The sequence below is a fragment of the Borostomias antarcticus genome (assembly GCF_949987555.1).
Source record: "Borostomias antarcticus genome assembly, chromosome: 3".
Taxonomy (NCBI): domain Eukaryota; kingdom Metazoa; phylum Chordata; class Actinopteri; order Stomiiformes; family Stomiidae; genus Borostomias; species Borostomias antarcticus.
The window spans coordinates 2,276,940-2,303,825 of record NC_140236.1 but is presented as its reverse complement, the minus strand read 5'-3'; the positions used below and the strand labels follow the sequence as shown (position 1 = coordinate 2,303,825).

General features: G+C 45.3%; 2 protein-coding genes across 2 annotated transcripts in view; one reads left to right on the top strand and one right to left on the bottom strand.

The window, feature by feature from the left end:
• Positions 1–177: 177 nt before the first annotated feature.
• On the bottom strand, positions 178–19,581 carry wrap73 (WD repeat containing, antisense to TP73). Its single transcript, XM_084461606.1, has 13 exons — positions 19,458–19,581; positions 18,635–18,728; positions 17,587–17,739; positions 16,503–16,619; positions 6,607–6,679; positions 5,381–5,484; positions 4,783–4,869; positions 4,288–4,422; positions 3,887–3,958; positions 3,169–3,271; positions 2,742–2,867; positions 1,304–1,495; positions 178–430 (listed from the first exon to the last, which is right to left on the bottom strand). Exons 2-13 carry the CDS (start codon positions 18,701–18,703, stop codon positions 321–323), a joined length of 1,341 nt encoding a protein of 446 aa, XP_084317732.1. The 5' UTR covers positions 18,704–18,728; positions 19,458–19,581; the 3' UTR covers positions 178–320.
• The window catches only part of tp73 (tumor protein p73), a gene marked incomplete at both ends in the record, with an annotated part of 30,199 nt that continues 20,086 nt past the window's right edge, over positions 16,774–26,886 (top strand). The window contains 3 exons of the mRNA XM_084461604.1: positions 16,774–16,805; positions 23,439–23,534; positions 24,072–24,213. Coding sequence (XP_084317730.1) covers positions 16,774–16,805; positions 23,439–23,534; positions 24,072–24,213 — 270 coding nt within the window. The remainder of the gene's footprint in view (positions 16,806–23,438; positions 23,535–24,071; positions 24,214–26,886) is intronic.

Genomic DNA, 26,886 nt, shown 5'->3' with positions numbered 1-26,886 from the left:
ACATTTAGGAAACAAGTTCTAATAATCCACATCAAAACTCACAACCCTGAAAACTCACAAGGCGTCAATGAGCTTTCTTACAAAAACTAAAGTATCCTATATCTTGGTCCTCATGGAATGAATGGAAGGTTGGCTTCATTGAGTGCTAAACCGCTAAGTGCAAATACAATACCTTTGTGAATGCAGTTGTATAACGGTTATTAAACAGCACTTGGGTGAAGTATTTTGGTAATCAGCAGAAAACAGTCCTAATAGAGTGTTTAGGGTGCTATTAGGGTGCTCTTCCTGGTGCTCTGTCCCTTGTTGTCCTAGTGTCCGTCTCACTCGTCCTTCTCTGTCTCCATGTGACACAGACACAGCTGCTCTTTTCCCAGGAGGATTAAACAGTCCCCACTGTGGTGCCAACTCAGAGACTGGACCTGGAAACCATCTGGTATCAGAACACACACATGGTTAAAGATCTGGGACTGCTGAGCCATCAAATAGCTACAGTACCTCCTGTCAATTACTTCAGATCATACTCTATATAAATGGAGATGTGCAACCTGGAGTTCTGAGACGTTGTCCTACCTCCTCAGGACGACCTACCACCCGTCCTACCTCCTCAGGACGACCTACCACCCGTCCTACCTCCTCAGGACGACCTACCACCCGTCCTACCTCCTCAGGACGACCTACCACCTGTCCTACCTCCTCAGGACGACCTACCACCTGTCCTACCTCCTCAGGATGACCTACCACCCGTTATATCATGTTTAATTCATGGGCAACACATCCTGTCAGGTAGGAAATGTTGATGGACATTTTGTCATTTCATACCTGACAGGATGTTCTACCCATGAATTATGCAAAATAATGGGTCGTAGGGCATTCTGATAGACGTTTCCTCTCTGACAGGATGTGCTATAAGCACACAAGTGCATTCTGATACATATTCAGGTAAGAAATGTCTATCAGAATGTCCTACTACCCATTATACTGTGCTTAAACCATGGGTGGCACATTATGTAAGAGAGGAATTCTGCATCAACGCCAATTCATTCTGCCTGATAGAATGAGAGAAACTGAGTTATTCCCAGGTAACCTTGACCAGGTCACATGACCAGTAGTCACATGACTAGTAATGATGTAATAAGTGTTTGGGGCTCACAATTATTATTATTAATTTATACAGGGGAGCTTTTGAGACCTAGGTCAATGTCTTTTTTTACACCCTGTGAATACATACAAGAAAAAAACAGAAAATAAACACCACTATGAAACATAAAGAACACCAGCCCAAAAAAAAGTGTTTTGTGAATACCTTCAGCGTGGACTGGCACAGTGACGGCGCCCGCGGGGGTCCAGAGGTAGAGCTTGGCGTTGCCGGTGCAGATGGCGAGCCGGGGGCGCTGGGGGTCCCACTGGAAACAACGCACCGCCGAGGTGTGCTCCAGCACCACCACCACCACCAGCTTCTTCATGTCCCACACCCACACCGCCGTGGCCATGCTGTCTGGAGGGGGGGTTCACCAGCACGCTCACAGATGAACAGGAAGAACCCACGTTTGGAAATGTCTCAGACAAGCCATGTTTCCATCCACTTGTCAATCGAATTATGTGAAGATCGCAAAAAATATGAATGCGAATAAAGCCGGTGAACGTGCGTTTCCATCTAGAGCTTTAAATCGGATAAAGCATTTATCACAAAAGCCTTTTATCGAACAAGAGAAAATCCGACGAGATCGACAGTACAAACTTTTTGTCGATTTTCATGACTTTTAATCGAATTTTACTGTTTCCATAAGACATTTTTAATTCGATATAACTTAATTCGCATAAAACGTGTGGATGGAAACATGGCTACACACGCGTACAGAACAACGGTGAAGGAAACACAGCTTGGTAAGATGGCGCCGTGGATGGCTGCTTCGATTTGAGCTCCTCAGTTTCCTTACTGTGAGGATGGGGGGGCCAAGACACAAGATGTTTACTCCCTGTACCTGTACTCTGATGTAACAATGAAGGAATCTGAATCCTCTACTGCCACCTAGGGCAATCGCACTATAACTGCAGAGCTGCAAATCATTACTCTGTCTGTGTGTGTACTGTTTGTGTGTGTCTATATATATGTGTGTGTGTGTAACTTATTGTTGATCCATGGGATCAACAATAAGTCTGTTATTTCTCCAACAGAAGCTAAGGGACACCTGGCATCCAGCTAAAATGTAAATGTCTTGCAATGTGCTTCCTTTTTTAATAGGAATTCCATCTACTATGTATCTTACAGTATTCAACCCTGACCTCAGCTCGTGGCTTCAGGGATCCACACTTGTGGATGTGTTGATACTTGGACCGAGCAGTTAGTGCAGTGAGTTAGGATATAAATACAGTATAGATTAGGGATGTTAATAGTTAATCGACTATCGATTAATTGCTGATAAGAATTTACTCGTAAGATTTGGTTAAATCGATTAATTGCTTGTTAATGGAACAGAACTTTTTGGGGGGGAACGAACGTTATCAACAAGAGTTGTGTGAAATGAAATCATGATTTAAGGTCTGACTGCACATGAGGGCGCCCCACTGTTAAAGTTAACAGTTAACGATTAATTACATTTCTGGACATTTGCAACCCTAGTATAGATGTTTTAGTTGTTGAGCATCCCCAACACACACGCACTCAACACACACACACAACACACAGCAACTCTGGGTCAGTGAAACACGTCAAAGTTCTTATGTGACAGACGGGTCTGTACCGTTCTTGGTCGCTAGGTAGCGGTTGTCCGAGCTAAACGCCATGGAGGAGACCCCTATCTTGGGGTTAGCACGGTCCAGGTCCGGTTTCACCACAGGGATCTGGACCGGCAGAGGGCAGATCTCATCTGCAAACAGGCAAAAGAGAGAGAGAGGGACAGAGAGAGAGAGATGGGGGGAGAGAGAGAGAGAGGGAGATGGGGGGGAGAGAGGGAGATGGGGGGAGAGAGAGAAGGAGATGGAGAGAGAGAGAGAGGGAGATAGAGAGATGGAGAGGGAGATGGAGAGAGAGAGGGAGATGGGGAGAGAGAGGGAGGGAGAGAGAGAGTTCTGTGAACACACGCCTCTGAAGTATCACATCAAACGGATTCCTCCGCAGCGTGGCGACAGCGTGGTGATTCATGGGAAGACGTGTTTCCTGTGGCTCACATTTGCTGTGCGTGTTGAAGAGGGTGCTTCCCAGGGTGCTGTGCTGGGCGGACAGGTCCTCGTTCCCCACCACCGGCCGTCTCTCCACCTCTCTGTAAACCAGCTGGCAACAAAACCAGCACCAAGATGGTCGCTCAGTCACACCGGACGCTCGGCATTCCCCCCATTCAGGCATTCAATTCATGACCATAACAGTCCCTTTAAATCTACAACGTTAGCAGATTTTTTTTCGTCTACAGTATGTTTACAAATTGAATGTGGTCACCAGACAGCCAACAGCCTGCTGGTGAACCCAGGTCTTATGGTGCGTTCGTTTCTAACTGGGAGGTGGCAAATTGCGACTTGCTACTAGGAATGATTAAATAAAACGCCACATGAACTCGCACTTCCTCGTCGCAAATTCGGATATGATTCTCAGCCCCCAGTTGCTCGAATGCACTAGATATAACTAGGTAACTGTGATATAATGGTATATAGATATAACTAGGTAACTGATAAAATGGTATATAGATATAACTAGGTAACTGTGATATAATGGTATATAGATATAACTAGGTAACTGTGGTATAATGGTATATAGATATAACTAGGTAACTGTGATATAATGGTATATAGCTCGAATGCACACAGGTCGGAGGTAGGTATTTTGCCCCTTGTGACTTGCCACCTCCGACCACAAACGAACGCACCATTACTGTAGGGGTGAGGGGGTACTCACAGCCTTGGTGATGGTTGCCGGGTGATCAAACTCTCTGATCTTCTTCCAGGTGATGTGGTTTAAGAGGCGTACCTGTGTGGGAACATGAATAAAATCACTTCAGGTTTTAGTCTGAAGTTTAGTTTTCTACTTTTTAAATGGATGTGTTTGTGTCAATGTAATGTACGTGTTGATGTGTCTTAACAGCTCCAGGACCATGACGGAAATAATACACTTTCTCATGTTATCCTGTGGATTCTTGTTGTGTCTTAATCCATCAATAAATTCATTCATTCATTCATTCATTCAATCATCTCGCTCAAGCACTAAAAATAAATTTAAAAAAAAAGTTTTAAAAAAATTGTCATTTGTCATTTTTGTCATCTTAAACTCTGGGTGTGTTAGGTTTCGGTGGTTCCGACCTTCTGGTCGTAGCTGCCGATGGCCAGGAACTGGCTGCTGGGACTCCAGGTCAGGGACTTGATCCCCAGTGACCATTCATACGCGCTGTAGGTGGACAGGAGGCGGCCATCCAGGGAATACAACAACACCTTATACTGACCCCACACACATACACACACACACACACACACACATGAATCATAGTGATCTACGTACACCTAGTTAATCCTGATGGATGCTAGGAAGTGCTGTTTCTTATATATATATAAAATAAACAGTATTTGTATGCATCACATTATGTGCTCTTTATGCAATGGTTTTTTCTAAAAGTAGTAGGCCTAGATTGTTTTTTGGGGAAAAATCACAATATATTGCCTTGCTTATAGTATCCTAATATATTGTATCGTCACCCCTGTATTGGGATACGTGTCATATCGTCAGATTCTTGCCAATACACAGCTCTGCAGGGTGCTGCCGTGTTCCTCCTGAGTGTGCGTGGGGGGGGGGTAGCTCACCTCCAGACAGCTGTCCCACACGGCCAGCACACAGCCGTTAGGAGACCACTCCACCCCCGCCAGGTCCTGGGTCTCCGTCTCAAAATGCTGGAACAAACCCCCAAAATTATGGTTCTGAGAACTCCGAGCGCATCTGTCATGTTTTCAGGTGTTGAGCCTCTTAAAGGACTGCGTTCCGAATCGCATACTTCTACTTCTCACTACCAGTACCTACTACAGCTGCCCTTAGAAAGTACATACTTTGCAAGCAGTAGGCATCCAATTGGGACATACTACCTTGCCATAACATTGCGCCTTGAAATTTGCCCATATCCGTCGCCGTCCACAACGCGACATTCGTCTACAGCTGTCACGACTCGCACATGTGACGCACATTTCCGCTGCGCACAGGATTGTGGGTCAGAATAGCCAGAAAAGCCTGCTGGCTTGCATACTGCAAAATACGACCGGATGTAGTAGGACATCCTGGTATTTTTGCCATACTGCATGTGGCACACTATGTATTGGGACATCCTACATCCTGTTTTGGTATAGTATATAGTAGGGTAGTATGCGATTGGGAACGCAGCCCAGGGCTTCCTGCTCCTCTTGGACGCACCCTGAGGAGGTGCCAGTCGTCGCACACGAACACGCTGACGAAGTCTTTGCAGTCGCGTCGCTCCGCCAGGGCCATGTAGCAGCCGTCCCTGCTGAAGTCCATCCCTGGAACGGAGAGACAAGCGGAGAGATAAACAGAGAGACCAAACGGTCACGCTTTGCTTGTAGTCTCAACGCCAGACCCGTGAGCGTTTTTCTGCTGATGCGCTACGTGAGCTACGCTAGCTACGTTACTGCATGCTGCAGATCTCTCTGTGGGTCTGGGACACTTCATGCAAAAAATCTGCTGCTCAAATCCTAGCGATTCATCGGTTTCACAGGAATCCCTGCGACACCGATCAGTAACGACTTTCGCGATCAGGCGCTCCCACCCATAGATATGCCCCGCCCATCTAACCTGGGCTAGCATCTCTCATTTGCTGCTACGACCTGTCACTCTCAATTTTGAACCGTCGATACGCCCTCAGAACACCAGTTTGGACAGTGAAGTGGCTCAGACTCTATTATGTAGCATGCAGAGCGCAGCGATTCAACGTACTGTAATATTTGAGTCTGAAGAGAGACTAAATTTACTGATAACTAACAGTAAACGTCTAGAGAGGGTGAACGGTCGTCCTCAGTGTTCAAAAACCAACTCGTTAAAATAAATAACCACATGCACTGCTTGGGTTTGGACTACGAGAGCCTCCTTGAGTTACAATACGTTAAATTACTGTCTCACAATTTATCTCAAAACCAAGAGGTGCAGTTGTTTCACTCATCAGTTAGCACCTGCAGACGGTCCAATCAAAATTGGCAGGGATCAAACTCGCAACCTTGCTGTGAGAACTACAATGCTCTGAATCTGGCCAAGTGCAGCGCCACTATCAGTCAGGCTTAGGGACACCAAGTCATCAACGAGCAGTTGGGATCACTTGATTACCTATAATGGGAGTCCGGTGATGTTTAGGTCATATAGGGGCAAGTTATGTGGCATCTGCTGTGCTGGAAAGTGACTGGTGAGGCAAAGACAATCATTTCTTCGCTTGATGACAGGGAGGTTATGAGGAGTATGAGACATTTACTGAAGAGGGACACAGCTGTCAGCAGAGGCCCGGAGTTTGGCCGGCGGTCCGGGGCCGGCCTCAGAACAGAGCTGGACAGGATTCATGGGCTGCCGTACTGTATATCAGAACACACACACACACTCACACACACACACACCAATAAACAAAAACACAAACTCACCCTTCTGACATGCCTTCGGGTACTTGATGTAAGACACAGCTTTGCTGCACAGGGACCAGACGGTAACTCTCAGCTGTTCGGGCGAAGAAGAAAAAAAACACCCATAAGTGTAACTCATCCTGAGTGAAAGTACGTCGCTGTATGCCAAGCAGCGAGCGCACGACATAAATACATCAAAGACTGACATGCCACCCAGTCATGTTTGATCTGCCATCGCTTTTTGATGGCCGGGCTAGTTTCGCGTGGGCGCTGGCACAGGTCTGACAACGGCAGCATCGCGTCTCGAGGGCGAACGGCCCGGAGACGCATACTGCAGCTTCCCCGCCGGGCTAGGGTTCCGTAAAGAGGAGCAAGACGGTTCTCCGCCGGGCTAGGGTTCCGTAAGAGGAGCAAGACGGAGACTCCGACGTGATGAGTGTCGGCTTTCTGGGCCGGGTGTCAACAGCGGCCTATTATTAAGATCTCAATCAGCCGGTTCCCGCTAATGACACCGCCGAGGGCTCCTCAAGGCCCCTCGATCTCGTCCGTCAGCGCGGGTTTATCCAGACACGCCCGCAAGCCGCGGCGGTCGGACCCGGGCCCCTGGAGCCCTCCGAGGAGGAGGGTCATATCTGGGAGGAGACGTCCACCATGGATATGAGAGCCTGTTTGTGTGAGACGTCGCCTTTGATCAATCACCGATACGGCCAGAAACAGAGACATCGAGCGCTGGTATCATTATTCAGCCAATGGGAATTGTCCTTTAATGAGGTATTAAGAGATGAATAACACTCGCATGAGACTTCTTTCACTGATTTAAATTTGTAAGGCTTGATACGGAGACCTCATAACACTGAGACGATTTCAACTGCTTATTAATGGCGAACGCAGAGGGAAAGATGAGCTGGAGCTCACGGTGGGTCGCTTGCACCAAAGAAGGCTGTTGAGGTTGTTTAGGCTGCAGCTTTAGTTCAGTAGGTACAGCTTGTCTACGATTTGATTTGACTGCAGTCACAAGGGTGACAATAGAGCATTGCAATTTGGTTCATTGGTGAACATATAATATAAGTATATATATATATATAGTATACATATAATTGGCTTACCTGTACAAGTCTTAATATAGATCCTCTTACACTAGTATTATGTGCATCCAGTCATCTGGCAACCCATATTGTATAGATTTGTGTGTGTCAGTGGACCTGTAGTGACATGGCTAACCCCTGGGTGAGGCAGTAGAGTTGAGGTGTGGGGAGCGGTCGGTGGGGAGGTGAAAAGGTCACACTGCTAGGTGACCGTATGGAGGTGAAAGGTCACACCGCTAGGTGACCGGGGGGGGGGGGGGTAATGGTGGCTGGAGAGTGTATAAGAGACGCGAGACTTCCAACTACTTGAGAAGACGTAAAGTTTGTGGGCTGCTTTCCTGTCCGAGGGACTTCAGAGCTACGAGGTCTTTCAGGGGCGGCTGTAGCTCAGTTGGTAGAGCGGGTCGTTAAGTGATCGAAAGGTCAGTGGTTCGAATCCCAGCTCCGACTGTCCACATGTCGAAGTGTCCTTGAGCAAGACACCTAACCCCAAATTGCTCCCAATGAGCAGGTTAGCACCTTGCATGGCAGCTACCGCCATTGGTGTGTGAGTGGGTGAATGAGAGGCCATTGTAAAGTGCTTTGAGTGCCGCTAAGGTGGAAAAGCGCTATATAAGTGCCGTCCATTTACCATTTCAGAATGAACTGTTATATCCTGATATCCTGAACGGCGATGACAGACTGGTGAACACTGAGGAGTCACGAACGCCAGACGTCATCACATCACGGTTCTGTGGGCACATCTCCCTCAGTGTTCTGGTTCCTGCTATGGGGTTGCCGGCTGTTATATGTTCTTCAATGTAGTTATGCTTCGTAGGGGAACGAGGAACCCAGAACATGTCCTCATCCCCTTTAGACAACGTAGCTGGTCGAGCCACAGGAAGTGTGATGAGCTGGTAGGACCCACCGATACAGGGTGCAGTTAAACTAACCTCATACTTAGGATATGCAAATGGGAAACAATCGTATCTAGGCAAAATGTGACACCAAAAAAGTAGGCAAAGCTAAAACTCTGGGTACACCGGACTCTATAGTAACTACACTACAGCTAGCGTAGCCAGCTATGAGGCAATGTCAGCACTGCCTGTCCAGGAAGTGTTTAACAATGAAATGCAAAGGCTAAACGCTTCATTTGACATCAGTCAGTCAAGTGGCCCTGGTAACCTCACTTGAACAAGATTTACACTGACCGCAGAGCTTGGTGGTCAGCCAACAGCCCAACATATGGCCGCTAAAGAAACCAAAATAACACGCCGCATATTGCCCCTAGACAGTCCTTCTGAAGAAGGGTGACTGGGTGTCACACTGCTGAGAAGAGCGAGCGAAAGCCACATGACTTGCATGGCAGTGCTTGTAAAATGTACTGTAAAATCAGATCACTTGGACCACTTGTTGAATGATTTATTGTCCCACCGGGGATGACGACGGCAAACCAAAGTAAACATGTAGGCCTCAACTCACGCTTGGAACCAGACTAAAGCTTGCTCGGTTTCATATCGCTGAACATCAGTGTGGAGCACTCTTTAGAATATTTTTTCTCTAGAATGTTTTTCCTAATAATGTTGGTGTTATGTATACATTACAATGTTTTTTTTTTTTCTAATTTGCCTATTTTCTCCTTACAGGGATATCATTTCATGATGTAATCTCACTCCCCAATGGGGATGGGAAACACACATCCAATTATCCAATCACATTGTATGGCATTGTTTAAAATGAACTCACATTCTCATTGTTACAAAAATCTGTCCTGATGGAAGGTCTAACCGAAACGTTGGCAGATTAAAAGCAGAGAAAAAGTGTGCGCGGGAGTATGTTATTTTTAATTTTTATTTGAAACTTTTAAGGGGATTTACTCCCAGCACAACATTGTGAGAGTGTGCATGTTGGTATTTTCACATCAGTGTGGAGCTGCCATCTTCTGAGCAAGACAACTAGATTGCTGGCTGGCTAACGCTAACAAGTTAGCTACAGGTAGCTAACAGGTTAGACCACGAGTTAGTGCTAGCTAGCTTGTCAAGATTTCAAATTTGACTCCCCAACCTAGAGAAACATTCTCCTATTTCTGCATCGTTCGGCACATTGTACCCTCGTGAACATGACCCAAGACAGTAGTCATTGTCTAAATAACACCGAAGTGTTTCTGACCACAGCAAGCATGTTGCACGTATTAAATGTGAAGCCTTCATATCTTATTTTACAACCTAGTAAGCCAATCTAATGTGCATGTGTACCGGGTCCCCCAACCCTGTCTTATCATGTTGTGAATGTTAAGGCTGTGAAAATACTGAACTAAACTGGTCTCGCCTGTTGGCCAAGACCCTCGCATGGCTACATAACAAGATACAGGGCTTGACTAAAGTGACAAAGCTGAGGGCGGAGTGTGAACTGTAATTGATCCTTTCAGCCACCGTACAGACCTTGAAGACTGCGACTAGCTTATCGTGTGCATGTCAGCGCGCTAACAAACACGCACTGACAGAATCAAAACAACTCAGAGCATACGTGCAGTCCGCCGTACAATGACCACACCGCCTAACTATTGATTAACCTACACTCCCGAGGATAAACAGCGTCCTCGGAGGACGTTCAGATAGAAGTTTGACTTAATGGCTAACATCACCCCCCCTGTCTACCCTAACCCCCCCCCCCCCCCAGGTTTGAACTGGACTTGCCCCCGTTGGATCCAGACATCCTGTGGTGTGTGTGCCCTGTAATTACACCCACTAACACACTTCCTAAAGACCCCCCTCTCCACAGCGCCCTGGTAACCAGAGTCAACAGAGCTCAAACACACTTTGTGGATGCCTTGTGCCCACCACGTAGGGGGAGAGGGGATATTGGGGGGGGGTAGACAGAGCCCCCCCCCACCACACACACCCCCACATAGGGGGAGCGGGGATGTTGCGGGCTAGACAGAACCCCCCCCCCCTTGCCCAAGCCATGTTGTAACTTTAAACTGGGTGGAGCCACCCAAGAAAATAGGTGAGAAATGCTTCTCCATGTGGCATGCGAGACTAGGGGCCTCTGAAGCTGGTAAAACTACACCTTAGTAGCGATCGACCCCAACAAAAGCGAGGGTAGCAGGCTGGGGTTGCGTCTCCCAGGGCTGGGTTGGGTACACGGGATGTTCCAAGAGTTCACCAAACAGCTGCTGTTTATCAATCAGGAGGAAAAGGCTGAATGAGCCAGTCAAAACCGGCCTGCTTGCGTTTTTAATACGTGTTGCTGGTCCTGGTCCTGACATTAATGCTCAGTTCAAAGGCGGGTCTCTAATAAGTTTGTCTCTAACTAGTGCACAGTGCCTGTGGGCCTGTAGTCTGTCTATCTTCTCTGTCTGTCTGTCTGTCTGTCTACAGTATAGTATCCATCCATCTATCTATCTATCTACCTATCCATCCATCTATCTATCTATCTATATATAGTATCCATCCATCCATCTATCTATCTATCTATCTATCTATCTATCTATCTATCTATCTATCTATCTATCTATCTATCTATAGTATTCATCCATCTATCTATCTATCTATCTATCCATCCATCTATCTATCTATATATAGTATCCATCCATCCATCTATCTATCTATCTATCTATCTATCTATCTATCTATCTATCTATCTATCTATCCATCTATCTATCTATCTATCCATCTATCCATCTATCTATCTATCTATCTATCTATCTATCCATCTATCTATCTATCTATCTATCCATCTATCTATCCATAGTATCTATCTATAGTATCCATATATATCTCTCTCTCTCTCTATCTATCCATCTATCTATAGTATCCATATATCTCTCTCTCTCTCTCTCTATCTATCCATCTATCTATAGTATCCATCTATCTCTCTCTCTCTCTCTATCTATCTATCATCAGTGATCCGTGACCCATACAACAAACTCAGCAGGGCTGCGCATGTAGGCTATAACCAGGCCAAGTCCAGCCTGGCTTTGGGCGGGGCTGGCTTGTTTCTCTTGAGGAGTGGTTAGTAGGAGGGAATCAGCTAGCCATGCCGATCAGCTAGCCATAGCGAGCCGGCAGGCAAGCAAAACTACGCATAACGCCCCTTGGTATTGAGTTGACCGTAGCACTGCATGGGAGAGTATCCTGCCGCAGAAGCAGAACTACTTTGAACCGAACAACGCTGGTCGAGAACCACCGATCCAAACACCTTGACGGGACACACTACACACTCTGAGAATCAGGAACGGATGAAGTCGATTCATACGTTGGTCTGCCATATTGTGCAGGGCTGGGTATCGATTAGATTTTCAAGAATCGATTTGATTCCGATTCACAAGGTTCAGAATCGATTATCACGATTCAATTTGATTCGATTCAATATCGATTCAATATCGATTCGGTCAGTGTTACTAAAAAGCTGTAACCTTAATTAATCGATACTAGGGCTGGGTATCGATACTGATTTCCAAAAATGAATGAATGAATGAATCATTGAATGAATGAATGAACTATTCATTCCTTAATTTATTCATTCATTCATTAAATAAAAGATCGATTTTGAGATTCATGAATCAAGAATGAGACAATATGGGCTGCACAATATTAGGGCTGGGTTTAAAAAAATCGATGAATCGATTCTGAATCAAATGATTCAGAATCGATGAATCTATTTTTTAAACCCAGCACTAATATTGTCTCATTCTTGATTTCAACAAGGAGAATGTCCACTGGGTGCCAATGAAAACGTAACAGCTGATCAACAGGGCCACCGTACGACCGCGGGGGAAAACCAGGAGAAAATATGCGCCTGGGCTTCTCCAGTGGCACCGGCGTTCAGTTCCTTTACACTCCTCTGGCGTGGGCGGCGCTGAACATCATCTTTACATACTGTACGCGTAGGCCGTTCTGTCAGCAAAGGATTAGGGCGTACGCATTCCACGTCGAACGCCATCTCCAACCGATATAGCGCCGTTTCTCCTGTTACAGCCTTATCGTCCTCCCACGGATCGGGCGGCGCGGCCCAGACGAGGGTCCGGGTGACCGCCTGTCCTCGCTGCCGCGTCGCTGCGGAGGCTTGGCTACGTTCGCTGTTTTAATAGCGCCCGCGCGGACAATGCCAGGCGTTAGCCAGGCTCCAGCGCCCCCGGCCAAGCACGCTAACCTGACCCCAACAATGTAAAAACCATTAGCGAGGTATACAGTTCAACACTGTCCTTGGGTGGATTTTTTTTCCACCCTTATGTTCTAGTGGCCCAGCTGGTTGGGTGGATTAGCCTGGACGTGGTGCTAGGCCTGCCGTGATAGGCCCTGGATCAGCCGTGGGAATTTAAAACACAAAATGACTTTCGGGGAATCCGACGTTCCGAACGGCGTGCGAGAGAAATCTGCAGCGTGGTTATGTCACTATAAGCCCGTCGGGCAATTTGGAAAAGCGATCTCAAACCACAGACATTTTCATCGCAGCCCGAAGGCTGGAGAGAACCCAAAAAGAATAGCGTGTACTACTAAAAAAAGAAACATTACAGTGAGCAAAAGTACAGGAAAACAATCAGTGTCTTTAGTCGTGAGAAAGGAAACGCCTGGGAACGACTATCAAGCAGCTCCACAAAGAGGGCCTACATTTATGGACAATGATGGAGGCTGAGCAGCCGTTAAACCACTATCATTGTCCAAAAATGTAGGCCCTCTTTGTGGAACTGTTGATGCGGACAAGGTTCACTGTAAATTGCAGCCGTGTCGGTTACGTCCAGCGATGATGAGACTCATTGCTCCTTGGGCTGGCTCTCAAACACGCGTTGGCAGTGGCATATCTAGAGATTAATGTAAATCTGTCTTGACGTCTAGAGCTGTCAGCTGTGAACTGACAAATTACACCATTGTATCAAAACAGTCCGTAGATATTCATGGGGGGGGGGTGGTGGGGGGTAAAGACAAACACACAAACACACACACACACACACACACACACACACTCACAGTGTACCACACAGGCAGCTGTCCCTAAACAAGTTAATATAGCAGCCTGTTTATGAGGGAGTTGAAATCAAACCCAGACACGGACACCCGTCTGGCAAAGCCTTAATGAAATCTTGGGAGAGGTGAAGGTAAGGTCAGCGGACCCCTGGGCCAGTAAGTGGGCGTCGCCCTGACTTCTCCTCAACTAGCTTGGCACCCAAAATCAAAAAATTGCTGCTTCACACAAGTTTTAAAGCGATGCCACATTGCATCACTCCCAAGAGAATTTCGTGCCGGTAAACATTGGGTTCTTCAAAGGACGTAAGAGCACTGAATGTAAATTGTGAAATTGTCTTTGAATATGTGCAAGATAGATACATACACATACTGTACATGTATGAAATGCCCGGGCCACAGAATAAGCACATGGTTGCAAACTGCAAGCTCATTTGCGTTAGCTTCAGTGCTAATGTCCCATAGCTACACATTTAGTATCATATTGTTTCATACCGACTGCGTTTCATAGCATAGTACAGTATTTTATACTTGCGTAAACTAAAGCATGTCTTTTTTTCATTTTTTTGCAGTTATAGTTATAGTAAAGGTATAGTAAACCAACATTGTGCTTTATCAAGGAGTAATTTGAATGAGTGTTAATTGCTATGTGGATAGGATAGTGAGACCAGGCCCCAGAGACCATAGATATATTGTCCATCCCTGGTTGCTGTTTTTCTCTCAATTAAATTGATGAATGAGCTCCTCTCAGGGGTCAGACATAATAACGGCCGACCCTGATAGAAGTGTATAAGGTGGTGGGTGTTAGAATATTATGAACTGTAGATATTTTGTTTACTGTATTGTACTGGGTTGTGTATTTATAGTATTGCACTGTACTGCACTTGCACTGCATTGTTGCACTGAGATGAATGTCTGTAACTACCTGTAACTACCTCAATCAGTCAGTGTGTGTGTCATATGTACTGTTTTTTGTGTCTTGTACGTTGTCTTTTGTATTCTTGTACTGCAGTTTTTTAGCCGTTTTGACTCCAAGACAAATGTCTCCTTCGGGAGGCAAATAAAGCCGAACCTTGAACCTTGAACCTTGAACCTATTTGCTTTGACATTCCAAGACGACACTTCCATCTCCCAGACCTTTGGATAGCGCACTAGACAGATTCCTCCCTGTGGAAGGTGAGAGACAGAGGGATCTTTGGTTCTATTCCTGTTTTTGATGAAGATGCAGACACAAAGCAGACGTGCCGCAGGCTCCCAGCGCTGCTACGGGGTCCAGACACACTTGAGCTCCGGGGCCCAGACACACTTGAGCTCCGGGGCCCGACACCTGCTACTGATTCCTGGGGGGTCAGGTTCAGGAGGACAGACAAGGCCCACCGTGGCTCGGTGCCCAAGTTGTAATCCAGACAGGCGGGTATTTGTCACACTCCCACACACACACACACACGCGCACACACACACACACACACACACACACGGACACACGCGCACACACACATACACTGAGAGTGAGTTTAGCCAACAACCCGCTACCTACTCAGGAGGACTCAGGTTAACCTCACACCCCTAAACTCCCTCCCCATCCACAGGGCATCCGGGTCACGGCACCATTGTAGCTAGCTTACTGGCTCACTCATTTCTTTAGTCAACTACCACATTGTATTTTTGTTGTATTATTGTTGTACCGTTCTATTATTGTTGTAAATTGCTTATGTTTTGTTGATGTCTGTGTTTGCTTGTGAGCTCATCGGCATTGGAATATAGTAAATAATAAATAATTAAATAAATAATAATATAAATAAAGTTTTGAAATGAAATGAAAAAACATGTATTGATTGATTTTATCTTTGGCCTTTACCTATGGTGTTCAACATGCGTAGGCTACATTCTAAAAAGTTAAATATACATTCTATAGTTATTGCAGTTCAGATAAAATGTTGACTTTGATGGACAGTCCCAGGATGAACTTGATTACGTGAGTAGTGTGTAAAAACTAGCATGTGAATCCACGGCCCTGGTCAAGCCTCCCAACACGAGTATAACAGAGCTGCTGGTCACAGATAAACATCACTGTGAGGTAGTCTAAGTGTTCTTCTTCTTTTTTATGTTTTATAAATCATGAAGAAAGTATTTTGAGTATTTTTTAAAAATTTAAAATTACCCCACTCTAAAGTATCTTGTTACAAATTAGTTTTTTTCAGACGTGTCAAATACAAATAAAATAGTCAAAAATAATTGAAATACGCATTTCAAATACAAGTAATAGAAATACTCCCTATCTCTGCCTAGTCCAGGTGGGTTTGATGGCAGCAGTGGCTCTCAGCTTTCCAACGCCTGTTTGATAAAAACGTAAAAAGCTCCAGCCCAAATGAAGGTCCTAGAGTGCTATCCAACATTTAAATGTTAAAGAATTTCTAAGCTTACTGAAATAGCTTATCACAGCATGAGAAGGAAAGACTAAACTAAGACTGTGTAATTTGATCATGCAATTTGTAAATTGTGTATGTGTAGCTTATCTGTAATTGAGGACATCACAGATCCGGCACCAACATTTCCCTGTGATTGAACACTGTACATTTACATGTGACGAATAAAGATTTGAATCTAAATCTAAACACAAACAACAACACAGACTACTAGAGATACTCTGTACGTCCTGTTGGAACATAAAGGACCAGACCGTGACAGAACACTGTACTATGGAACCGGGCTGAACACATTTGGCAGGTGGGAGTTGAGGAAAGCTCTGGTGTCTGGCTATTTTCAGGACTCCTTCCTTGTGGGCCAGCAACAGTTGACACCAGACAGACATACATATAATAAACACACACACGTACACACACACACACACACACACACACACACACACACACACACACTTCACACTTACATGGAACTCGGTGGTGTTGAGAATGTGACGTCCGTCCGGGCTCCAGCGAGAGCAGACTAGTCCTATCGAGCCCTCGTCGATCTTGCAGTGCCAGTCCGGCTGCTCTAGAGACCACACCTGAAGAGAGACGTAGAGAGAGAGAGAGCGAGAGAGAGAGAGAGAGAGAAACTGAGAGAACGACCACGGCAGACTGATACCTCCCTTTTCCTGTGCCCAAGATCAACCCTCATCTCTACGAGGCCCTAGCGACGCTGAAACATCGTCAGGCAACATGAAAGACTGGCGCTGGTTACCTCTACAAAGGTAAGATGCCCGTAGACACGGCTGTTTTCAAGACACTTTTAGAGAATGGGTTACTGCAATTCCAATTTAAATAACCTGCCTTTAGTCTATACTAATCACGCAAGTGTACTGGTTTATTACGGTTGATTCCACTGAAGCACCTCTATAGAATCTCAAACTAAGGAATTGTTTGACAAACTATTTCGCCTGTTGCATAGACTCAGTGGCAGTGAGTGAGCACTAAGCAAACTTAATGTGCTTCCTGTGCCAAACATTTTTATTAATTGCATCTAACGTAGGTAGTCAGTGTACTACTACTCGTATCTCCTTTCTAAACAAGTGACTAAGAACATAATCCTAGGTGCTTAAGAGAAAGGATCGTTGTAGTACTTCTTGAAGAAGTGAGTTTTGAGCCTGCGGCGAAAGATGGGCAGCGCCTCTGCTGTCCTGACCTCAGTGGGCAGTTCATTCCACCACTGCGGGGCCAGGACAGAGAAGAGCCGTGACCGTGTCAATCGACCGCAGGGGCCTCGGAGTGACAGGGCTACCAGTCGCCCCGAGGTAGCAGAGCGTAGTGGTTGGGAGGGGGTGTGGGGATTGACCATGGCCTGGAGGTAGGAGGGAGCAGTTCCTTTCATTGCTAGAACCAGAGTTTTAAACGGGATGTGACGGAGAAGGGAAGTTGTGTGGGAGAATCTGGGGTTGTTGGACACCAGGTGAGCTGCAGCTTTCTGGACAAAATGGCTACTTAGACAAAAGCAGTGGCTAAATCAAGTGTGAGAGGTCAAAGGTGAACACATACCTGGACCAGTCCCCTCTTGTACATGGCACAGAGGATGAAGAGAGAGTCGGACGACCACTCCATGTGGACGATCTGATCAAGGCAGGTGTAGAGGTGCAGGATCTGCAACGTGTTCACGTCTCGCACAACCAGCCGGTACTGAACACAGGTGGCCTAGGGGAGCACAGACAGGAGCAGATGAACACAGATAGGGGCAGATGAGCACAGACAGGAGCAGATGAGCACAGACAGGAGCAGATGAGCACAGACAGGAGAAGATGAGCACAGACAGGAGATGAGCACAGACAGGGGCAGATGAGCACAGACAGGAGCAGATGAGCACAGATAGGAGCAGATGAGCACAGATAGGAGCAGATGAGCACAGACAGGGGCAGATGAGCACAGACAGGAGCAGATGAGCACAGACAGGAGCAGATAAGTACAGACAGGAGCAGATGAGCACAGATAGGAGCAGATAAGCACAGACAGGGGAAGATGAGTCAGACAGGGGCAGATGAGTCAGACAGGGGCAGATGAGCACAGACAGGGGCAGATGAGCACAGACAGGAGCAGATGAGCACAGATACAGTAGGGGCAGATAAGCACAGACAGGGGCAGATGAGTCAGACAGGAGCAGATAAGCACAGACAGGGGCAGATAAGCACAGACAGGGGCAGATAAGCACAGACAGGGGCAGATAAGTCAGACAGGGGCAGATGAGCACAGACAGGGGCAAATGAGTCAGCAGGGGCGGATGAGTCAGACACACAGGATCACCAAACAGTAATGATTCACCGGACCATCTGTCAGATGGATAAGGGGATTCAATTAAGCACTATACTATTAAGCAAGCTTAGGATGGAGCAATACATGTCACAGCATAGTATATCTGTATGTGTATGTGACAAATAAAACGATCTAACTTTGATCCTGGATGTTGGCTATTCATAGACTGCTGTTTGTCAAAATGTCCATCTTAGGCTACTATGTGTCAGCCTGAGGTGTCAAAGATGTGTGAAATATAGCCTATTTAATGTAGTAGGCTAATATCGGAAAAATTGTTACTCACCAAGAATTTCCCATCTGGTGAAACTCTGCACAATTGGTTGGACTGCTTGAAAACCTCAGAGAAGTTCATCTTAGACGTGAAGCTCGGACACCCACTGGTAATAGAGGCCAATAAAATTAAAAATAAAATTAAAAAATGTCCAGACTAGAAGAAATTATGATATTGCAACCATGAAATCCAACAATGTATCCTATTCCATAAAATAAGATATGCTGCGGTCATTGAACTAAAAATGCCACCCCATGAAGTTAAATCCCTCTGGCCGTTGGCTGTGCATTTGTGTGAAGCCAATTTACCTGCCAACATCAACCGGCCCTAGCAACACAGCTCTAACTGTAGTACCCGACTGTGCCCACACGGTGGCGCCCAAACACTGTGAACGCATATTCCCAAACCAATGAGGGAGGCTGGTCTAAACTGGGTTGTTTATTTCATGCAACTAGTACGAAAAGTATAAATATACACTTTGCATGCAATATAATGACTAACCAGACAGTGAGAGCTGTAGTAGCTAGCTAATAGTATTAGTATTATACTAGTATAATAAAGCTTATACACTTAGCTGGCGTTAATTAGTTCAGTTGGTATGTAACTGTAGACAATTGTATGTAACTTCACACAAAATAGTAGGGGAAGCTTACAACAATGTTACAATACGTTACATGTAAATGAAAAGCTTCACCATAAAGCCCTGAAGCTCTCCCTGTACAGGTTAACTAATGTGTACTAGTTAGCTAGTCTAGATGGCTAAGCTACGTTAGCACTAGCCTTGCTAGCCTAGGTAAAGTTATAGTGTCCCACAACTAGCAACTCATACGGTTACCTGGGTGTAACAGTTTTGTTATTCAAGGTGGACTACACATTCAGTAATGTGCAGCTAGAAAAGTCCTCTCGACTTCATACTAGAGAGTTTGCTAGGGCTAGGCGGTAATGCAGCTAAATGTTTCTGTTGCACGAACAGATGGAGAACATCATCCAATCAGCATCTGGATACCGTTTCTCCTTCGCTGGGAAATGTAGTTCTATATTGTGGAGGATATGAAGGCACTCAGACGCAGACAACAACAATGTTTGTGTTTTGTTTTGGCTTTTTGTTTTTTATAAGTTACATTAAAATAATGTTGCCAATGCAGTCCCTGATATGTATATTTAATAAATGTTTTTTCTTGCTGGTTTGGGTCAGTAGACTATATTTGCTGGGCAATCATTAGTTTATTTAAGAAGAAAAAAACAAAAAAGTATATATTATGTCAAAATAATGTATTGATAACATCCATATAAGATAGTAGACTGTCTAGATGGCTGTTATGCTCCATCTGCCCCCCAGTGATTTAAGAGAAATGTTTCCCGCTTGTGTGTGCCCAGACCGCGGCTAACGCCTCCTGTCACCCTCCCAGCCCAACCTTCTATCTCAACACAATCTCCAAGATCGGTCACTTCCCAGGAAACGCAAGACTACTGCCTGAGAAAAGTGTTATCAATATATTGTTATCTGGTGATTCACTAGGAAACGTCAATCATTTTCCAAAAAGTCGATGACTACTGTTTATAGCCTATAATTTCAAGTGCCTTTCACTGGAGACTATAGGCTACGAGGCACCTACAGGACAATGTTCTAGTTGTGGACTATTTCAATCTGGATAACGACTATTTGTTTGGTAAGTAGGCTATTTTTACTTTCTTATAGCCCATTGCAATGGCAGCTTGAGCCATAAGTTACCTAAATAAACAGACCAGGCAGGCAACTATGGAAAGACAATGTATAATTTCCTTTTAATAGTGTAAGACCATACCTAGCAACAAATATTGTTCTTTATGTTGACTCATATAAAACGATTCTGGGTTTGTAAAGAAAATGTTTTGTGACGAAGATTAACCTAAAAATATTAATTCTGACTCAATTAATCGACCCCAATAGGCTACTCAATAAGAAAAAATATATATCCTATTTGTCGAAAAAAGTTATAGCCTAGACTTAGATGATATCTTACATGCAGGAAAAAAGCTTGTAAATTGGGTCATTTCGTTTTCTGAGTAGACCCCTTAGACCCCTTAGTATTCGAGCCCCATTTTTGTCAATAAGCAAATAAATCAATACAGAAAATCGTGTGCTGAGGTCAGAGTACAGTGATACTGTCGTTGCAAGGAAATAACAAATATCTTGCAATTATGTCCAATTTTATCTACTTGAAAAAAATGGAAAAAAAACATTTTTGTGATGATAACACCATTATTCCTGCAATAATAATACAGTTCGTAATAATATTGATAGCCTAATATTCATATTACAGTAGATAATAGAAATATAGCCTCTTACTGCAATCTGTTGCTGCCGTTATTGTTAATATCTGAGTTGGCGGGGTGGCATGATTTGCATTGAAATGGCCTACAGTACCAGAGCCAATCTTACTAAATGCAGCCTGCATTCCACCGAATTTACATTTCACTGAAATGATTACCGTCGATTATGATGTGTTTCTTAAAGTCACAGACAAAGCTCCTAAATAGCCTATAGTATATTTTCAATTTGGTGATTTCATTTGGATAGGCATAGCCTACGATTGGAAGGTGACATTTTTGGAAATTCATTTATCTATTTGCTCTCCCTCAACAAAGTAAGATTCTAACCTTAAGGGAAGCTAATGACCCGCGGGATTGTGTGTCGTTGTCATGGGTGTCGGTGTTTCCACCCGGGCGTGGAAACAGGTGGATTGAAATCAATATATCAACATGCAATAAGACAATATGTTTGATACTTAATAGGCGCCCAACATTTCAGCCGCAATGGGTTTATGTCAGGCAAACTGTTCAGTTTCCCATAATCACGTAGGCTGGTGGTAGGCCAAATCAAAGATGCAATTGTGCAGCCCTCAATTTGTAATTAATGTTGGCCTAGGCCCAACGCATAGGCTATAGCTACACCAGGACGTTGGTCTTGGGGTTTAAGGTGTTGTATGAAATGTGTGTTGACATGTCCAGGTGGAAATCTTCCTCGTGCTAAAATCCCTTGTCTTGCCCCAATTACTCCAAGAGCTCTGGAGGCGGCAGCTATGCCGGGAGTGGCGGGATGCACGCCCCCCTCCACTGTGTGTGTGTGTGTGTGTGTGTGTGTGTGTTTGTGTGTGTGTGTGTGTGTATGTGTGCGTGTGTGTGTGTGTGTGTGTGTGTGTTTGTGTGTGCGTGCGTGTGTGTGTGCGTGCGTGTGTGTGTGCGCGCGAGCGCTGACGCGCGGGCATGTGTCTGTGTTGACCGGTGCACCATTTCCAACTAGTGCTATTACGCACGTATTTTTCTTACATTGTAAAGAGACGTAGAGAGACGCGTTGTTGTATATCGAGACACCAGCACCCATACTTTCCAACTCTGTAAACCCTCGAACCTTTGCCACAGTTTTTTTTTCTTTTCAGACCTACAACGGTGTTGCTAAGGAGATATGACGCTTGCCTGTGCGCAGTGGTAAATATAGGCTAGGCTATAAGCTGGTGGCAGAGCGCACTGTCAAACCAGGGGGCCGAGAGGACTTTTGTGTTCTAGAATGAGTTGGAGACGCTGTCGAAAACCCAGAAAACTTTGTAGGAACACATGCGGTAAAGAGTTGCCTAATGGTCTTTTATTAATCAACACACCACGTTGACTCGTATAGCTGTTTGTTTTGCAATTTGATTGAAATATGTTGATGGAAATCTCTCAGAAACAGAGCCTTTGCTGTAGGCCTAGTTAACGTATCTTTATTTGTTGGCCTTAAAGCAGCAAATGAAAATGAAAAGCACGGGACATGTTATGCGTACTGCGCGTAAACCGACGCACAGAGACGCCAGTTCTCATGAGTTTTAACGTTGTCTCAATTATGGATTTGATTAATTCAACATAGCCTTTAGATTTTTTCCACCATTCTTCGTTTACAATGTACCTACAGGTATATATCCAGATTATTATTTTTCTGTAGAACCCATCATGCGTGACGATGGTGATGCTACATCCATGTAAATAATATACGGTCAAGATCGCCTGGACGTCAAAAGTAAACACTGCTTGAAGTGGCGATGAAAAGCAGAATCATCATATTAATCACTTGACTATGATGCGCGCACACGCCAACCGTGCTTCCTCAGAGCCTTAATTTCAGCCTAATGCCACAAGAGGGGGGTGTCAGTCAAACAAAAACAAGCAGGTAGACCTCTCAGCTTAGCCCTATTTGAGATCAGCAAGAACAGAGCAAACGTGAAAATAGCAGGATACTACAGTAGTACTAATTTATGTACTGGTGGTATTCTCCATACAGCCTACATCCACGGTAGCAAACCCACCCCATGCTTAGCAAAGAGTCATCAACCTCAGTAGTGCTTTGTATTTTAGCTTCCCCGAGCTCCGATTTTTATGCAGCACAGCATCACCCATGAAAGAATGAAAGCATTGGGCAGTCAGTCGCACGTAGTGCCATGTGGCTGGCGCATCCCTCTTGGGGTAGGAGGAGGAGGAGCAGGCAGGTCTAGGCACGCCCAGGCCCCTGACACCCCTGTGCCAGCTCACTGCACCCATACCCGGTGTGATCACACCTGGAAAACGTGTTAGTGTGTGTGTGTGTGTGTGTGTGTGTGTGTGTGTGTGTGTGTGCATTAGCCACTGATAATGTTAGTGATTTTTCCACTCACAGACACTAAAATGGCACCTTTAGAAAATGTTATTCAGTCCGGTACTATAAGCTTCAAATCATCAGACCTCCGTCGAACTACTAAAAGATCAATCATTCATTTTATATGAATGTGTGTGTGTGTGTGTGTGTGTGTGTGTGTGTGTTCGACAGAGTGATCTACCCCTCAGTGGATTACCCCTCAGTGAAGATGTCCCAGTCCACCACTGCTGACGAGGGAGGCACCTTTGAGCATCTGTGGAGCAGCTTGTGAGTGTGTGCGCACAACCTACCCCTTACCCAGCCTTCCTCGTACCCAGCCTACCCCGTACCCAGCCTACCCCACACCCAGCCTACCCCGTACCCAGCCTACCCCACACCCAGCCTACCCCGTACCCAGCCTACCCCGTACCCAGCCTACCCCACACCCAGCCTACCCCGTACCCAGCCTACCCCGTACCCAGCCTACCCCACACCCAGCCTACCCCGTACCCAGCCTACCCCGTACCCAGCCTACCCCGTACCCAGCCTACCCCACACCCAGCCTACCCCGTACCCAGCCTACCCCGTACCCAGCCTACCCCACACCCAGCCTACCCCGTACCCAGCCTTCCCCGTACCCAGCCTACCCCGTACTCAGCCTACCCCGTACCCAGCCTACCCCGTACCCAGCCTACCCAGTCTACCCCGTACCCAGCCTACCCAGTCTACCCCGTACCCTTACAGGAGCGGGGGGCGGATGCCCTCTGAACGCCGGTGCTGCTGCTCCAGCCTGTTCTGAGTGTATCTTTGTGGTCCGCTCCGCAGGGAACCAGACAGCACCTACTTCGAGCTCCCCCAGGGGAACCTCCCGGCGGACCGCGCCGCCCCGTCCACCAGCACCCCCAGTAACCGCTCCGAGGTCTGCCTGGACGTCTACCAGATGAGGGACATGAACCACAACGTCATGGTAGGAAAACTAAAGGGATTCACTTCAACTCAGTACAGGTCAGACCAAAAAAACAAACAGATGTAGATCAGTTCAGTGCTTATTCATTACCACTCTCTGATTTGATTTGATTTGATTTGATTTGATTTGATTTGATTTGATTTGATTTGTGAGACAGTTGGAGCAGATTTGGCCCTTATTTTGTGTACTTTTGAACAAAAAAAGCTGTTTCCTTTCATCGTTGAGGTTTCTTTTCAGCACAGACAAATTGTCCAGAAATCCCATCCATCTCCAGTATTGTCTCGTCCATTTTTGGTCAGGCACTCAGTAGGCCACCCTCCAGAGTGGTGGAGAACCCCTCCCTGATTCCCTCTCCTCAGTGGCCGATTCCCTCTCTGGGTCCAGGGAGGAGAGTGTTCTGGGGGGAGGTTACAACCCTAATTACAACCCCCGAATACTCGACCTGCTGCTCTACCATCTGTAGAACTGAGGCAGAAGAAGTGTGTGTGTGTGTGTGTGTGTGTGTGTGTGTGTGTGTGTGTGTGTGTGTGTGTGTGTGTGTGTGTGTGTGTGTGTGTGTGTGGAACAACTGCAAGGCTCCGGAGCTACTTAAAGCTTTACCATGGAGTGATTTACTGTTCGTTTTGTAAGAGGGCTTCATGCATAGAGGCAAATACTGTAGTAATCAAAACAAAATGGCAGATTTTTGGACTGTCTTCAGATTTCCAGAATATCTCAAGATCTATTCTGAATCTCAATATGACCAATATAGAGGTGAGAGCACCTCGATTGACACACCTTACTCGTCCCCCTCTGATCTGAAATATTGGTACGATCCAATATATCATAGGGCAAGCCTGGGCCTGCCTAGCGGGTTAATGAATAGTCATGAGGGAAAAAAAGGGAGGTCCAAGATTTGTTGTTAGATGCAGAACTAGTTGAGAGGGCCCAGTCTGGCAGCTCATACAAGTTGGAAGAGAAAAGAATGAGACCTTTTTCACATCCCTCCATCACAACCCATCCCAGACCACAGAGACAGGTCCCCGCAGTGCTAAAAGCTTGGCCGTACAGTCTAGAGTAGCGACCACCATTTCCCGCTGTTGACCACTCCTCCTGCTCACTCTCATGAGTGGCGGGTGAGGAGAGCACCTGCGACCCCGCGGACCACCTAAGATGCTGTTCATCAGTGACCTTTCACACCACTGCAACACGGTAGGCGGGCAGTGCCTTACAGAACTAACACTTACAAACACTCACTGAGCTGGTTTGTAAAAAAAAAAGTATTTATTAATTATTAAAAAATGTATTATTAATAATTAAAATATTATATATATTATTGATGATGATGATGATGATGATTATTTTTTGGGGGTAAAATTATCATACATGGATGTTTTCTATACTATGTCCTGTAGCATCTTTGCAAGGATGGCGTGCGTAGTTTCACCTAATTTATGTTATTGGGAGTTTAGAATCTGTCTTAGTTTTGCTCATATTCAGAGACTTTTGTTGACTGTTCAGATTTGACTCTGATTGACTAGATGATGAAAAAGTAAATTCAAGCTAATTTGTGTTTTTGTGTACTTTTGGCCTTTATTTACAGTATTTTAATTTAGTGGAATGTACCACACAGTGTGCTCAAAAATGACTTTTAGAACGGCTCTGCTGCTGAAAAAGAAATTGACACTATGCACAGATTCAGCTATTTTTGTGTTACTGTGTCAAACTACCTTTATTTGGTTTACTTTTGATCTTAATTGTTTCACAAATGAATATACTTGACTTTTTTGCTATATGATTTCATGAAATGCTTCTAGGCTAGGATAGGTTAAAAGTTAGAATTACTTTTCGTGGCTTGACTATTTAGTGAATTGTTCAGTTTTATAGTACTATAACTGGATGATGATAAGCTGATGACCTGAACCTGATTGTTGAGTAGTGTTAGGGAATATGTGTTGAGCGTCAACACTTCAGGAAGCCTTTCATACTCTATGGCCCAGGTAGAATTATTTCAATTGAGATCCGATCCGATTGGGATTGATGGATAACACTTTTTGGGCCAGTTGTCACCTGTGTTTCGAAGTATCTGAATGATGAAGATGAATTGTATTTTATGGTCATTCAACTGGATAATGTCTCTCTGAATATAAATGACAACTGTAGGCATTCAGGAATCACAGAATATGTAAAATATTGTGACTGAATGGTTATGATTGGTAAATGGACTGCACTTATATAGCGCTTTACAAGGCCTCTCATTCACCCACACATGGCATCAGCAGCTGCCATGCAAGGTGCTAGCCTGCTCATTGGGAGCAATTTGGGGTTCAGTGTCTTGCCCAAGGACACATCGACATGAGGAGGCGGGATTCGAACCACCGACCCTACCCTACAATCATCGGACGGCCCGCTCTACCACTAAGCCATGGCCGCAGACGTATAATTTACAGGACAAGCCATACATAAGGCATAACACATACATCATTTCCTGTTGAAGTAAAGAAGTCATGACATCATAATGGTCGTCATTAGAATCAAGATCTAACAGAATATATACAATATACGCTATACAATATACGCTATACAAATAAAGCTTTGATTGATTGATTGATTGAACAGAATACACACACACATACTGTGCACTCCCATGCACACACGTGCAGTTTCTCTTACACGCCAACAGGGCGCAGTGTT